Here is a 14953-nt window from a genome sequence, read left to right as displayed (position 1 = left end):
TGATGACAGAAATCCACCCCCCTGCTTCAATGCACGCACATCCCTATTTAAGCAGGAACTGAGCCCTGGAGATGGTGCTGCTAGTTCCAGCAGAGCTCCCAAACACTCTGTTCATAGACTGTACAAGCTAACAATCATTAGATTATTTGTGAAATAAAGAAAAATTCAGAAGCAATTGACAAAACGAACAGCTGGCACACCACATTTACCAAAACTGTAATCTGTCTTAAGCATAATTTTATTTAAAAAAAAATATTTCAGCCCTCACCTACAGATTATTCTGGAATCCCGTGAACAGCAGATAGCTACTCTTTATTGGAAAGTTTCCTTCCTTAAGTCACCTTTACATTCCCTTGGTAATTTGCAGAAAGTGTAAAAAGAACTACACCATCAGCATAGGTAACTGCCTACAGCTGTCCAGCTTGTAAATTATTCAGGATGCAAAGTTAAATTTTTATACATAGATTTCTAATAAACCAAATGTTTCACAGACTACAGAAAATATAAGTGAAGAGCAGCCATGTAACAGACGCTTTCAGATACTTGCAATATACTTAGCATCAAGTCAGGGAGTTTCCTTTCTCTACCTCCCCCTCCAGACTCTCACAGGTTTAAAAGCATCACCAATCACCAGATGTGTAAAGGAAATCAGACGGTACACAGATTAAACAACATCATTCTATTAAAAACTAGCTTTTAGCCATGGCACTCAGTGATAGCAATACAATGCTTTTTCTTTCCACAAAGCAACTAATATAAAAATATGTCATAAAATCATTTGTAGACCAGTATGCTTGTACATACACATAATCATAACATTCTTTTATAAACTCTTTCCTGAGATACCCTGGGTTTTTGATTTTTCTTGTATTACCAGATGCATCATCTTTACGATTCATTTAAAACAATGGTAAAATGTTTTGCATGTGCAAAGGTATGTAAATATATGGCAAATAAACAGCTCTTAGAAATTATGGGTTTTTTCACTTTGATTTTTTTTTTTTTTTTAAACCATTTGGCTCCTTGGGAGGTGGAAGGGTGGGACATAGAAAACCTGTAAGCAGAGCTATGAGTTGACAAAAAGCAGGAAAGCATTTCAGGAATGTAAGAAGTTGGAATATAATATAAATGACACAGAGAAAGCCATAATTCATGTTGGCCATGTATTGCCTTATAAAGCAACCAGTTCACAGTATAATAAATACTTTTACTAATCTGCTTTGGAAGAACAAATGTCTCTAAGGAGTTCAAGCTCCTCTAAAAGTTTCTGGTTCTGAACTTCTAGCACTGCAACGCGACTCTCCAGACATTTTATGTATTCTTTCTTCCGACGTCGACATTCTTTAGCAGCTTCCCTGCAAAAAGCAGAAGTAAAAAGTGCAAACAAAAAAGACATTTGCATGCTATTAGAAAGCTCAGCAGAGTAGGGAGACTATGACTGAATTCCAAATTTTGGAGTATCTCCCAAATCAGTCTGAAAACATTAAGCAAAATTGGGATTCCACAAGGGCCTCAAGTGTCTCTTTCTCAAGTTCATATGGCAATCTGTAGAATTGCTTCCTCTCATGCCTTGATTAAAGTTCATAATAAACAAGGTCCAAATGAAAGACAGTTATTCTGCTTTATGACAATAAAGATCTTTGAGGGCCTTGAGTTCCTCAATGAGAGTCTTGTTTTGGTTTTCAAGCACAGCCACACGATTTTCAAGACATTTGACATATTCTTTCTTCTTTCTGCGACATTCTCTGGCAGCTTCCCTGGAACCAATACAAGGCAAATGACTACAGGAACAGCCACAGTACGGCAAAGACTGGATAAATGAAATTACCTGCAATCCCTGTGGTTCCAAAACAACAACCACCACCACCAACTGTTGGATTGCACAGACAGAACAGCATGTAACAGCCATAAGCAAGAGTTAAAATGCAATTCAAAACAGTGAGAACAACTGGAAACAAATTCATCACCAACAAATACAATCATGGAGTTAACACACTGAACAACTGAGAAAAGCACAGTAAATGATGACATTGATCTGAACTGTAGGACACAAGACTGAAAGCAGCGCTTCCTTTTACAGTCATACTCCGTTCTGTGTGTTTCTCTGGACTATGACCTCCACATTCAAAGTCTTACATTCAAACCCAATGAATTGACTTCCAGAAAATACAAATTTAACACTACACTTCAGATGAAAAGCTAGATGCCACATTTAAAACTTGCAGTGGCTTTTGACCATAATGTAGCAATCTACAATAGAACTCCAAATAGTGACAGTAAGCTAGCATTTCTGAACTGCCTGCCTGGACACATCACAGTGACTTCTTGTTGTTGGCAATGGCAGCCCAGAGCCATTCTCACAGATCTGCTCAGAATTCTGTTATAACAAAGACTTCAGATGGTATTTTCAGAATGGGAACTACAGACCTCAGATAGTATTTTCAGAAGGATGTCTCAAAAAAAGCAGTCATTATGGAAGAAATTTTATATGCAATGGGATTCCCACTCCTTAAATGTTTTGGAACTCAAATTGCCAAACTGTGAGAACAGAACTTTGCAGTAAAGTTATTTTCAGAGGCAGAATGCCAACTAGTTTTAAAAAACACTGAGTGGAAAAACAAAGGAGAGCACAACAACACAGCAATCCCTGTGAGCAATTTTAAGTAAGAACAGGCATGAGAGCAAAGCAATACCATGAATTAAATCGTAAGGCAAGAGGCTATTCAATGTACTAGAGATCTGCACAGCAAACTGATTTTTCCTGAGGCGTTAATCTCATTTTCATTGATAGAAGTGGCTACGTGCTTAAAAAAAAAAAAAAAAGAGAAAGCCTCCTAAAGTAACAAGAATGTGCAGAGAAAGGCAGGTATAAAAAGGTAAGATAGTTGCAGCATATGGTTAATTCCATGCCAACTAATTTAAAAAATATACAGTCACTCCACACATTATTGTACATGACAGGAGCACTGTACAGTAACCTATGTGAGCAGACAGGTATATAGAAAATGTTACAATTATCATTTAGTTCTAGAATAAGTCTTCCTCACAGCATTATAAATAGACAGCTGCTAATGAGATTCCCAGATATTGTTCTTACCAGTCCTTTACTGGGATGCTGCAAGACAAGCATGATTGATGCTCGGCTCAACATGAGCCGGCAGTGTGCCCAGGTGGCCAAGAAGGCCAACAGCATCCTGGCCTGTATTAGAAATAGTGTAGCCAGCAGGAGCAGGGAGGTGATCATCCCCCTGTACTCAGCTCTGGTACGGCCGCACCTCGAGTACTGTGTTCAGTTTTGGGCCCCTCACTACAAGAAGGACATTGAGGCCCTGGAGCGTGTTCAGAGAAGGGCAACAAAACTGGTGAGGGGTCTGGAGCACAAGTCTTATGAGGAGCGGCTGAGGGAGCTGGGATTGTTCAGTCTGGAGAAGAGGAGGCTCAGAGGAGACCTTATTGCACTCTACCACTTCCTGAAGGGGGGTTGTGGTGAGGAGGGGGTGGGCCTCTTCTCCCTGATAAATAACGACAGGACGAGAGGGAATGGCCACAAGTTGCGCCGGGGAAGATTTTGATTGGACCTGAGGAAACATTTCTTTTCTGAAAGAGTGGTCAGGCACTGGAATGGCCTGCCTAGGGAGGTGGTTGAGGCACCATCCCTAGCGCTGTTCAAGAAGCGTTTAGATGAGGTGCTAAAGGATTTAATTTAGTAGTTGGGTTGAGATAGTGATAGGAGGATGGTTGGACTAGATGATCTTATAGGTCCTTTCCAACCTTATGAACTTATGAACTTATAAGCATGCCCATCCTGCTCATTTTCTTGTCAGTGGGAAAAAACATCTTTCAATGATAAGTATACATCTGCATCATTACAGAAATGACCACTAACAGACAATACCAATACTGATTTTATATATACCTTAACATTGATGAACTACAAATCCATGGGGATAAGGCCAATATTCATCAGTGCTGTAATTATGTGGAATGACTGACAGAGAATTTCTTGCCTTCCCCGTGATGTTAAGAAGAAAACTTCCTTAGAATGTGAGTTTATTTGTTTTGTTTTGTTTCTGTTATGTTTGGGTTTTCTCTTTCCCAACAGCAGCTATTAATGATGTGTCCTTACCTATTCTTCATGAGCCGCAGCTCTCTCTTGCGCGTTGCCTCTTCTGCCAGTTGCTGAGGACTATGCAGAGCCCCCGGTGAGGCTGCCATTACCACTCCCTGAGGTAAGTTAGTAGTGGGAGTCCGAAGCTGGTAGGATGGCATGTCTCCAGTGGCAGCTGTATTAAAGAATCATATGTAAAACTTTATGGCAAAAACATCTACGCAAAAGTCTCTCTGGAAAGAAGAGATTTCTTTTGATGAGTTACCCCTGATCCCTACCACACAAAGTATCTCACAGGCCTGTAATATCACAACTACATGCATTATCTTACTAGCTTTCATTTCTATACTCTAAAATGAGTCATGCAAACTGGTCTAGCATGTGGTCCCACCAGGCAGACAGAATGAAGCCTGTGAAAGCTTCCGCACAGCTCTCTGCAAACAACACAGGGAAAGCTGTTCGAGAAATGCTGTCAGAGCATCCACTCCAATTTCCTGTTGGTACGGTTACACAAAAAGATGGTCCTTCTGCAGCAGCCACTAAGAGTTACATGCTATGGCTGTCTTCTTAACAGCTGACACAGAAATCAGCTTTCTCCTCTTCTGTGACAGCACCAGCCCTACCAGCAATCTGGCAGCTCCTGGAAAACTGGTGAGAGCTGCTGCTGACAAAATGAAAAGGAACAAATGTGCATAGCGAACAGGAGCACATTCCTTGAGCAGGAGGACCACAAATGGGATGCTGAAGCACTAGCAGGCAAGAGAAAGGAGTGGCTGATACACAGGAAGAGGTGTAGCCGTGCAGTAAAGCAGAGAGCAAAAGTTCACCTCCTGAGCCTGCCCATTTTGAGCTTTCCCATGCTAAATGTAGCTCTGAAATCTGATCTGCAATTCAGAACTTATACCTTCCTGTTACAAGCACCTCATTTCTGTATTTCTAAAATACTTTGCTCCTACACTATGTATTTCAACTTTCAAGCACTGTAAGAGTCCTATGTGTCTGTTTTGTCTGTTATAGAACAAAAAATTCAAACAATGCATCCCCCCTAAAATTTTAAGCAAGTATTTGCCCATTCAACGCCCAAGTATTTCATATATTCAAATAACACAATGCTCACTTTTGTCATAAAAACAATTAAATATAAAATAAGATTTCAGTGTCAGCAAAAAAACCTGCAAAAATAAAATCACAGAATCACAGGATGGCTTGGGTTGGAGGACATTAAAGATAAAGTAGCTCCAACCTCCTGCTGTGAGCAGACAAAAACAGATTGGGGGAGGCTGTCAGGTGGAGCAGTAAAGAGACATCACTGAACATCAGGGGAAAAAAATGAACTAAACTCAAATCCTCAACTTAAAAATGTACATATCTATTTACTATTAATCTTTTAAAGTTTGTGCAGGTGGCTCGCTAGCTAAAAAGATCAAGCTGTGTTGAGTCACAGCCACGTCTCAAAACCCCCACCAGCTTCAGCAGTCTGCCCCCCCTCACAGCCCCGCAGGTCGCAGAGCTGCCAGCTCAGCTGCAGCACGGAGCTGATCCCTGGGGCTGGACAGGGAAAGAACGCAGTGGAGGACAGCCTTGGAGCAAGGCCCAGCAGCCTTGGTGCTCTCGTGTATCAGCAGATGACTTAACCCTTGGTTTGAGTCCTCCCCATCTGCCAGAAGCCCCAGCTATGTCAAGGAGACATAACTTCAGCTTGGTATTATTAAAAATGGAATTTTAGAGACTCTCAGCTCACTGGACACATTATGTGCATTTCATAAACAGCAAGAACTATGTTTTTCTATCTTCCTTCACTAGGGGAAAAAAAAAATAATTATCTTGGATCGCATTAAAAATCAAAGTGAAGCATTTTGTAGATCAGGTCATGGGGAAAGACCCATAACCCAGGTCACCTCCTCCTGGCAGCACCAGCTGCTTTGCTGCCCGTGCCTGATCTCCCTTCAGATGTTTCCTAACAGCACTTACTGCTGCTGCGAGGGGTACTCTGCAATAATGTACCTACTGCACGCTCAAGGAAGCGAGCCCCTATCTCAGCTGGGATCAGCAAGCACTCAGTAAGCAGCAACACAGCACATCAATAGTTAGACCAGCTTCCGAAGTGCCCAGCCCTGCCCCACAGCTGGCTCACCTATGAATCTACAAGTGTGGCACTACAGAGTAATTATTTCTAATTCTGCAAAATTGTTTGTAATAGCTCTAAATATTACAATAACGTACTGTTTCTCTTGAAATAGACATTAGTAAAGATGAAACAGACTTTAAAAAGGAAGAATAAAATACCCTTAAAAAATTCATATTGTTTAATTCTCTTAATATATAGATGTACAACACAGAAGGGTACTTTCCACTTCAGCACCTGAGACAAAAATCCCACACATCTTGGTCCAGGTTGACACACTGTAAAATCAGTGTTCATTTCTAGTGAAACTTCATGGAGATTTAAAGGCATTGCTACGTATCAGATGTAGGGCTGCGCACATTAACAGACCTGGAAATGGTGCATTTCCCTAGCACACTGACACACATCATCCTTTCCTTTTTTTTTTCCACTTTAAAAATGCAAGGGGAAAAAAAAAGTCTTTGAAAACCTACAGCTTTGAGTTGAGACATAGAAAAATAAAGTTATTAGAAGGAAAACAAACAAAAATGACATGTAGGAGGACACAACTACCTTTGTAAGTTAAACTCTGAGCAGTTGAAAAATTACAGAAGCCATAAAATAATAAAAATATAATGGTAATAAATCAAACAGTTTGTAATAGCAAGCTCTTGGAAAAAATAACTTTCTGAACACTAGAGAGCATCCCTGGACTGGAGTTCTTACAGTGGCTTCCCAGGAGAAAAAAACATGATATATGCTATGCATTAGTGTATCTATGCTCCTTCCTCTGAGTCATAATGACGGGACTGAATTATCAAAGGGCTTTAAACTTCACCACTAAACTGGCTAAGCAAGGCATGAATCACTATTCCTTTGAGCATAAGAACACAAAACATGGACTTGGGGAAGATAAGTATCTTCGAGTTGATGAAAAAATACATGCTAGCAACGAGCAGCACGTAGGTACCGGCTGCAAACTGGTTAACATTACAGCTCGGCCGGAGGCGATTGACGAAGCAGAAAGGAACTGACTAAATCACAGCATGACTTGGGGCTGACGTCAATGTGTATCTTGTTTGGAGTTTAACTTTTCCAGTTCCCTACTGCAACACGATTCCAGGAAACCTAATGACGTCAGCCTTTTGAACTCAATTAGCGGAGGAACAGACCATTTCAGCAGTGGAGGAGAAAACACGCAGGAGCTGCAATACTTAAAAGTGCTGCTTTCCAATCTGCTTATATTCACTATTTCTCTTTATAAGGAAAGCATAAGGGTTTATTTACACGACTCTAACAAGGTACGCCTTTCTCTTCTAGCTATGTTTAAGCTTATTCTAGCTACTGAGTCGACAGGTTTTATTGCTAAACAAAAAGGCAGTGTCATTTCCACAAAACAAAATATAGCCACTATCTCCATACTGAAGGATTTCAAAGAGTGGTGGATTTTTTTCAACAAAATTCTCCATCAAACATTAAGGATTAGTTACCTGGATCAATCTGTGCAACAACTCACACTCTAGTTTCTTCCCCCCTACTGAAACTGTTAAAATGACACTGAGAACCAATACTGACCAGACAGAGCCAGAACCCATCTGTGCCAGTTGTGAAACATTAGAGAGTTACAGCAACAAGTTCAAAAGAAGAATGTCACAAACACCAACTAAGCACTGCTTAAACAGCCACAATATGCAGTAAAATAGTAACAAAAAATTTACCTGTTTCATCTCCTGTAACAGCCATGCTCAGCCTCTGCACGCACAGTTCTGCTCCTCTCCTAGAGCTCAGCATGAACTGTTCCAAACTAGCAAGCATGTGCAGGATTACAAGCAAGAGCACTGACATCACAGTGACCTCACTTGCCTACCACTGTCATTAATATGCTCTGTCACTGGAACAGCTCACTGAAACTGCAGCCCAAACAACTGCAGTTTTCCAGTAAACGGTTTTTTTTTTCCCCTTTCGTATTTCTGTAAGCCCAGCTTTGTTCTCCCCCCTTCAATTATACATAAAGCTACAGAAAGCACTCACCACAGAGCTGGCTGTAAAACAAGACAAAGATTCACAGCACCGACTGACAGAAATTAAAAGTGACTCCAGAACTCATAAATGATTCAGAAGGATTAAATCACAATTGGACAGAAAACAGTGCAATTTTAAAGGGACACGTGTGATTGTTTTGGTTTGAGCTGCTCCACCAGAAGGCAGAGCCCAGGCGTTTAAGGCAGATCGCTTCACAAGCTGTATGCAAATGAAAGGCTGCAGCTTCTTGACAGGGAAGGGGAGGGGGAGACCACAGCCCACTGCTTTCATTTCCATTAAAAGCTTCAGAAGAGACTGAAGGAAGCTCCGGGGATTTCAGACGCAGAACAGTGACCCGGAGTAAGGGCAACCCCGCCACCTATCCCCTCCTTTTTCAAAAGGAAGTGCCACAGAACTGGCTGGCTTATGAAAAGAAATAAAGAAATGAACAAACATCTCAGCTTTATGAAAGCTACTGCATCAAACCAGCAAGCCAGGCACTTTTCTGTACACAGAGCATAGCAAACTTCTGAAGCTTTGGTCTGTGATAAACAAATTTAGACTGTTAATTCATCAGCTGTGGAACCACGCCAAAGACAGCAAAAATGAAAGCAACAAAGGATTCTCCTCATCGTTCGAGGACCACTTCAGTGTCACGTGAACAGAACATCAGAGCTGAAGCACACAAGAAGTACCAGCCACAGATCTCTCAAAATATTTCACGTTACGGAAACACACCTCGATCCCAACAGAATACCATTCAATGCAACTTTCCAAAACTCATTTTCAATAATGATTACACACTTCATTTCCTTCAGCAAGCAGAAAAACCCTGGATCCATCTTCGGAAACCGTCAGAACATCGGAACTGCCCTGTTCTTCCAATGAACGTAAACTGGTAGCTAACAAAACGTCACCCGGTTGGACCACCTGGGGATCTCTGCCCTTTTACATACATCCTTCCATTTCATCACAAGTCCTCAGAAAAACGTCAAGCACAGGGTTTAAGGGATGTTATCCACTACCACATGAGTTTCATCAATAAATATTTAAGAAAAAACTGAAAACACAGAAAGATTCTGGAAAAGTAATTTTCTATGCCAGGAATGATATCTGTGGTTTGGTGGGAGATGTTTTTGCTTGTTTGTTTTTTGAAATAATAATATAAGTAAAAGGATCAGTAAGATTTGTGTCCCCTCTATGCAAAAAAATTACATGTATCTTAAATACACTTCATTTTACATAAATCCACACATACATACTCACATAGAAGTTGAAAGTTTACTAAGCAGAATGTTATTTTTCTATTATAATCTATGCTATCACAACCAACTGTCCATTAACAACAAATGTTCATAAACTAAATACCAACAGACTTTCTGACATCCCAAGCAATGTAACCCACAGAAAGGACCTGTAGTTCACTGTTTCACTCTACCCCGAGTAACTCAGGTTTGTAATATGTGCTTATCAGAACAAGCTCACTCTTAGCTTAAACATTCTCAGGTGTTTTCATACCTTTATTTTTTTTAATGTGATCAAAATCATTTTTCAGTACCAACAAACTGTATAACAATCTGAAACCTCTTACGTTGTGATATTTCTGATACTTCTCATACTTACTATTCCCTTTGATTTTTTTCCTTCATATTTTATGTAGCATTTTTCTTCAGTGTCAACAACTACAACTGATACCTCACTAAAGCATCTGTGTTTGGGCCAAATGAACTCCAGGAAACTCTAGAAAAATTCAACTTCTCTGAGCATGAACAGAAAACAAATCAATCCAACTGTAACTACCTAGAATCTTTCAGAAAGAGGACAGAGCAGGTATTCAGTAACCATCACTGAATCCGTTTTGAAAGGTTCCACTGCAGGACAGATACACTCAAAAAAATGTACCACTCCCAGAATGGGAAATTTGTACAGAGAAAAAACAAATTTGGGTCTTAAGGCTTTGCTAAGAACATATTCCTGGTAACACTTCAAGAAGGTATAATACTATCTGCACTGTAAAGGTTAACATTCCATTTCAGCATTTTTCATATTGCAGTCTTAAGTTTCCTTGAAATGCTTTTGAAAAGTGTTAGAAATACATTGCATTCCAGCAAATAACAAACCAGAGAAAACAGAAAAAATCAGGTTTGGTACCAATATTTAGTACTGTATCAACAAGTTAAAGTATTTACAAGATATTAGCCTATTTACAAGACATTAGTATTTACAAGATATTTACACCCCAAGCTTCCTTTATAGCAAAGAAAGAAAAGCAGACACTTAAAGATAAAACATACTCTAAACATAAACCAGCATAGCAGCACTTTTTAGGTCTCTATACAGAAGACCTTGTACCTGCTTCCAAAAAGTTTCCTCAAAATAACTCTAAATGCCAAATTTACTTTCCTTGGTATTGGTCAGAATCCAAGATAGACCTGGTTCTTTATCTCCTTCAGCACTTCTGAATGGATGGAAACAGTGAATGGAAAGAAAATCCTGAACAAACTACAGAAAGGTTTAAGAATACTCTGTATTCACATGTGTACATTTTACAGAACCTAAAAAGTATTCTTCAGTGAGAAAATTAGCTTCATGAGAGAACCTCCTTTTTAATAACAGGAATCAAAAAGTTGCAAGGAAATTCTGCCCAAAAAATAGCCTTACAATCTTCCAAGTAACTTCAGAACCTGTGCTGTATGAAGACTGAAGGGGCTGAAAAAAAACAAAATAGTTCTATGTATTAAATGAGATGCTGCCTCATCATCTCAGTTCAAACTGTAACACCACTTCAATTAAACATGTCACCTGAAGTCTGGACAAAGAAATTAAAAGCAGAGGGTAATTTTATCCTGTCATTTCTTCCTTGCAGCTTTTTTGATCCAAAGAAATGACTGCTTTCCCAAATAGAGAAATTCAGTCTCCCTGTAAGAATGTCTTCCATCTTGGTATATATAAACATTTTATTTCATAGTGCAATACTGTGGACACAAAATTAAAACCCTTCTAAGCAGAAATATTTTATATGAAAAAAAAAAGCAGCAGACTAATAAACCATACCTTGAACAACAAGTTGGCTTCCAGGAACAAAAAACTGTTGTGCACCATCAGATGACTGTGCTGTGTACTGCACAATGGTAGCACCTGGCTGAGGAGCTCCTGAATTTGTCACTGTTAACGTCTGCAGCCCCTGGGCACCATCAGAAGGTGGATTAGAAATCTGGATTGCACCACTTGGAGTTATAGCAACTAAACGTAAAAAGAAAAGGGCAGGTTAGGCAACAGAAAGATGTACAACATGCTAAAGTGCATTTTTTTTTTTGAAAATAAACATTGCTTACAGAGCAATTGTATTTAAAAAAAAAAAAAAATTAAAGAAACTATATAACCTTAATGCTGCTATCCACAAATACAGTGCCTGCTACATAGTACACACTATGTGTCTAATAGGAAAAAAACAACAAAAAAACAACAGAAGCCCATGTTTCCTCTGTATTTTCAGTAATATTAACGGTCCTAGAATAGCTTTAATACAAGGAAAAAAGGAAAAAGACTAGTAACTCCTAGCCACAAAGAACTGTCATTTTAAATACCAATATAAAAATATTATTTTAAAAAAATCTTCATCAAATTACAACATAAAACCAAGGTCACCTCGATAGAAGAACCACAATTCATCTCGCACTCACTGTCCCTCATTTCCCCAGTTTAAGTGCAAGCTTAGGCCAACAACATTTTTCCAGGTTGTATAAAGCTGTTCCAATTCTTACACAGAAAGAGAATGTGGTCAACAATAAGAAAAATACACTTTCCCCATAAAAATAATGCTGTGTAATCAGCAGTTTGCTCAACACTACTGAACAATCAGACAAACACAAAAATTCCCACCGTTTGCTACTTGCATGCTCCTCTTGAAATTAGCACTGTCCTTGGAAGAGCAGAAAAGTTCCTGAAGCTTTTAAGAATGAACCCAGTTCCCAAGAAACTCTCAACTTATTTGTCCCCAGCAGCTACTTAACTACCAACACTGTCACTGTATTTGAAGTGATGTGAGATGGCAGAAACTTTATGAACAACTATTGATTCAGGACAGCTAACACGTTTGATTTCATGGCCGTGTTCACAATGTTTGAGAGTGATATTCCTGAATGTTCAGCTCTGGGCATCTGATGTGTGATTTGTTAAATACCCAGACAAATTTTAGAGGTGGACAGTTGATACTAGATTATTTATCTTGATAACAGGAGATTACTAAACTGCTGTTAGTAAATTGTAGAATTGTAGCAATCTACTCAGATAATTTATTTAAAGGCATATGGCCAAATCTCAGCAGCTAAAATTATTTACTTTTGGGGAAGAACGGGGAATTCCACTCAGGCCAAAGAAGCTCTGAGCCTTATCCACAACAAGGTCAGCATGGCCTCCTGTCCTGCCCTTGGAGTGAGGAATTCATCACATTGAACTGGATGCACACTATATGCAGGTTCCATAAGGCGTAACAGAAAAAGAAAGAAATGAGGAAGATGATGCCTTTCTTTGCCCTCCAAAGCAGAAAATGCTCAATTTGGGGGTAGGATAGAGGAAAGAAATATAAGAGAAATGGACTACTGTCTCTCTGCTGCTCAAGATGTACACAGCAATCACAGGCTCTCAGTGGCATGCACACTTCCCAGCAGAATGTCACTGCCACCTACACCTCCCTGGGACATTTACTTGAACACTGAACTCACACAAGAGTTAGCACTGAAAGCAGTAAGCCTTTACCATCACAGCAGCATATCACATCAAATAAATTAATAAATATATAAAAATCAGTTCAAGTGTTGATTCAGTTAATGATCCAGTACTTTCTAAACAACAGTGAACATATTCTCCCTACAGGACTGATTCCCATCATTATGATCATGACACTCCTCCCACCCCATTAACTATCCTAACCTCAACCATTACTCAGGTATTTCTTGTGTTGGACCTTTACTCAAAACTGTGGCTTCACAGAAGACTACAAATTTTCCCAGAGGTTCCCTGGTCTTGTACATGATGCAGGTGGATGTAAATGGCAGCTTCTTCTCTAGCTAGAACTGAAGATGAAAAAAGCACATTTCTTTGAGTATGATTAATGCCTCTAATCTAAGAGGTTAGGTCTTTCCTTCACTTCCAAGACAGGGAAAAGAAACTAAAAACTGCTCTTTCCCAATACATTTCCTAATTCTTCAATTGTTAAAACCCCATCCTAAGACAGCAAAGAATCCAAACAGATGGCAAAAGAACTTGTTACTTCCATTTTCCCTGCATCTTTCCTCAAAGAACATCACAAATTGCACAAGGAGCCAAAAAGGAAAGGGGAGTGCAGTTGATTCTCACACACACAAGCCAACTATGCAAATAACTCTTGCATGTTTAGGCCACCACCACAGGTGAAGGAAACCTATTTTTTTCTGGTATTCAATGACCAACATGAAAGACTACATTCATTTTGGAGCCAAAACAGGCTCCATGATTTGTATACAAGATACCACTGTATGAAAAGGTATATATTTTCCTTACAGAATGATCAGCATCTCTGTTAATGGATGTAATGGGGAAAGATATTCTATCTAGCTGGTCATGCCTGTCAGCCCGTCTGCTTCCACAAGCCAAAGCCAAGAAGTTTTAAGGAAAATGGTATTTGGAAACCATGGCAACATAGCGTTTTGGCTGGTGTAAAGTAAGGAAAGAACAGCCATCACTGCTGAAAACAGAAACAATATATTTGGTTTTAAGATACATTTACTTCTCCAGCTGTTCCAAAAATAATCATCCCATATCACCAGACACCAACATACAGTCAAGACCATCTTTTCAGCTACTCTGCCTCTTCTATGCAGGAATATAGAGAACAATAGAGAAAAAAGAGAAACCAGTAGACTCAGTAATATATGGGGTTTTTTTTATAAGTTCATAAGTTCATAAGGTTGGAAAGGACCTATAAGATCATCTAGTCCAACCATCCTCCTATCACTATCTCAACCCAACTACTAAATTAAGTCCTTTAGCACCTCATCTAAACGCTTCTTGAACAGCGCTAGGGATGGTGCCTCAACCACCTCCCTAGGCAGGCCATTCCAGTGCCTGACCACTCTTTCAGAAAAGAAATGCTTCCTCAGGTCTAATCAAAATCTTCCCTGGCGCAACTTGTGGCCATTCCCTCTCGTCCTGTCATTACTTATCAGGGAGAAGAGGCCCACCCCCTCCTCACCACAACCCCCCTTCAGGAAGTGGTAGAGTGCAATAAGGTCTCCTCTGAGCCTCCTCTTCTCCAGACTGAACAATCCCAGCTCCCTGGCTGGGAAACCAGGCCACGGTACAGACTGCTATGGTGACACCACGAGACCAGTTATTCATTGACATGGACACCATAAAAAGCTTTATAAACTGCTGGCAGCATACACAGGAGAACCCACGCAACCAGTAGTGGCCAAGGAGAGAGTACTCAGACACAGTAATGATAAGCAGATAGAAAAACTGACAGGAAACAAAGGTAAAATAGATACACGTAGCAAGCTCCTGCCTCATACCCAGGCTGAAATCATCACAGGGGACGTTGCATTCTCACACAGTATCTCTGGGTTTAGCTGACAGGAGAATCATGGGCAGAATCATGGGCAGCCAACAGCACAGCTGCTCAGAAATGCTATGGATCTGTGCCTTTCAACAGTAAGAACCAGAAGTAAACTGCCACCATT

General features: G+C 39.9%; 1 protein-coding gene across 4 annotated transcripts in view; it reads right to left on the bottom strand.

The window, feature by feature from the left end:
- Positions 1 to 220: 220 nt before the first annotated feature.
- Positions 221 to 14953, bottom strand: part of CREM (cAMP responsive element modulator) — a 32219-nt gene continuing 17486 nt past the window's right edge. Inside the window, exons 6-8 of one of the 4 annotated variants that reach the window (XM_065731494.1) lie at positions 11289 to 11477; positions 4127 to 4283; positions 221 to 1355 (exon numbers count right to left, since the gene is read on the bottom strand). In XM_065731494.1, the coding sequence (XP_065587566.1) occupies positions 1211 to 1355; positions 4127 to 4283; positions 11289 to 11477 (491 nt within the window). In that variant the 3' untranslated portion in view covers positions 221 to 1210. Of the gene's footprint in view, positions 1758 to 4126; positions 4284 to 7930; positions 8236 to 11288; positions 11478 to 14953 lie in introns of those variants that run through there. The other 3 variants (XM_065731497.1, XM_065731498.1, XM_065731496.1) reach the window with 3 other exon arrangements.

Source organism: Cyrtonyx montezumae, unplaced genomic scaffold, assembly GCF_038088225.1.
Source record: "Cyrtonyx montezumae isolate F1298 unplaced genomic scaffold, pur_monq_1.0 scaffold_14, whole genome shotgun sequence".
Taxonomy (NCBI): domain Eukaryota; kingdom Metazoa; phylum Chordata; class Aves; order Galliformes; family Odontophoridae; genus Cyrtonyx; species Cyrtonyx montezumae.
This window is presented reverse-complemented; position numbering and strand designations above follow the sequence as displayed.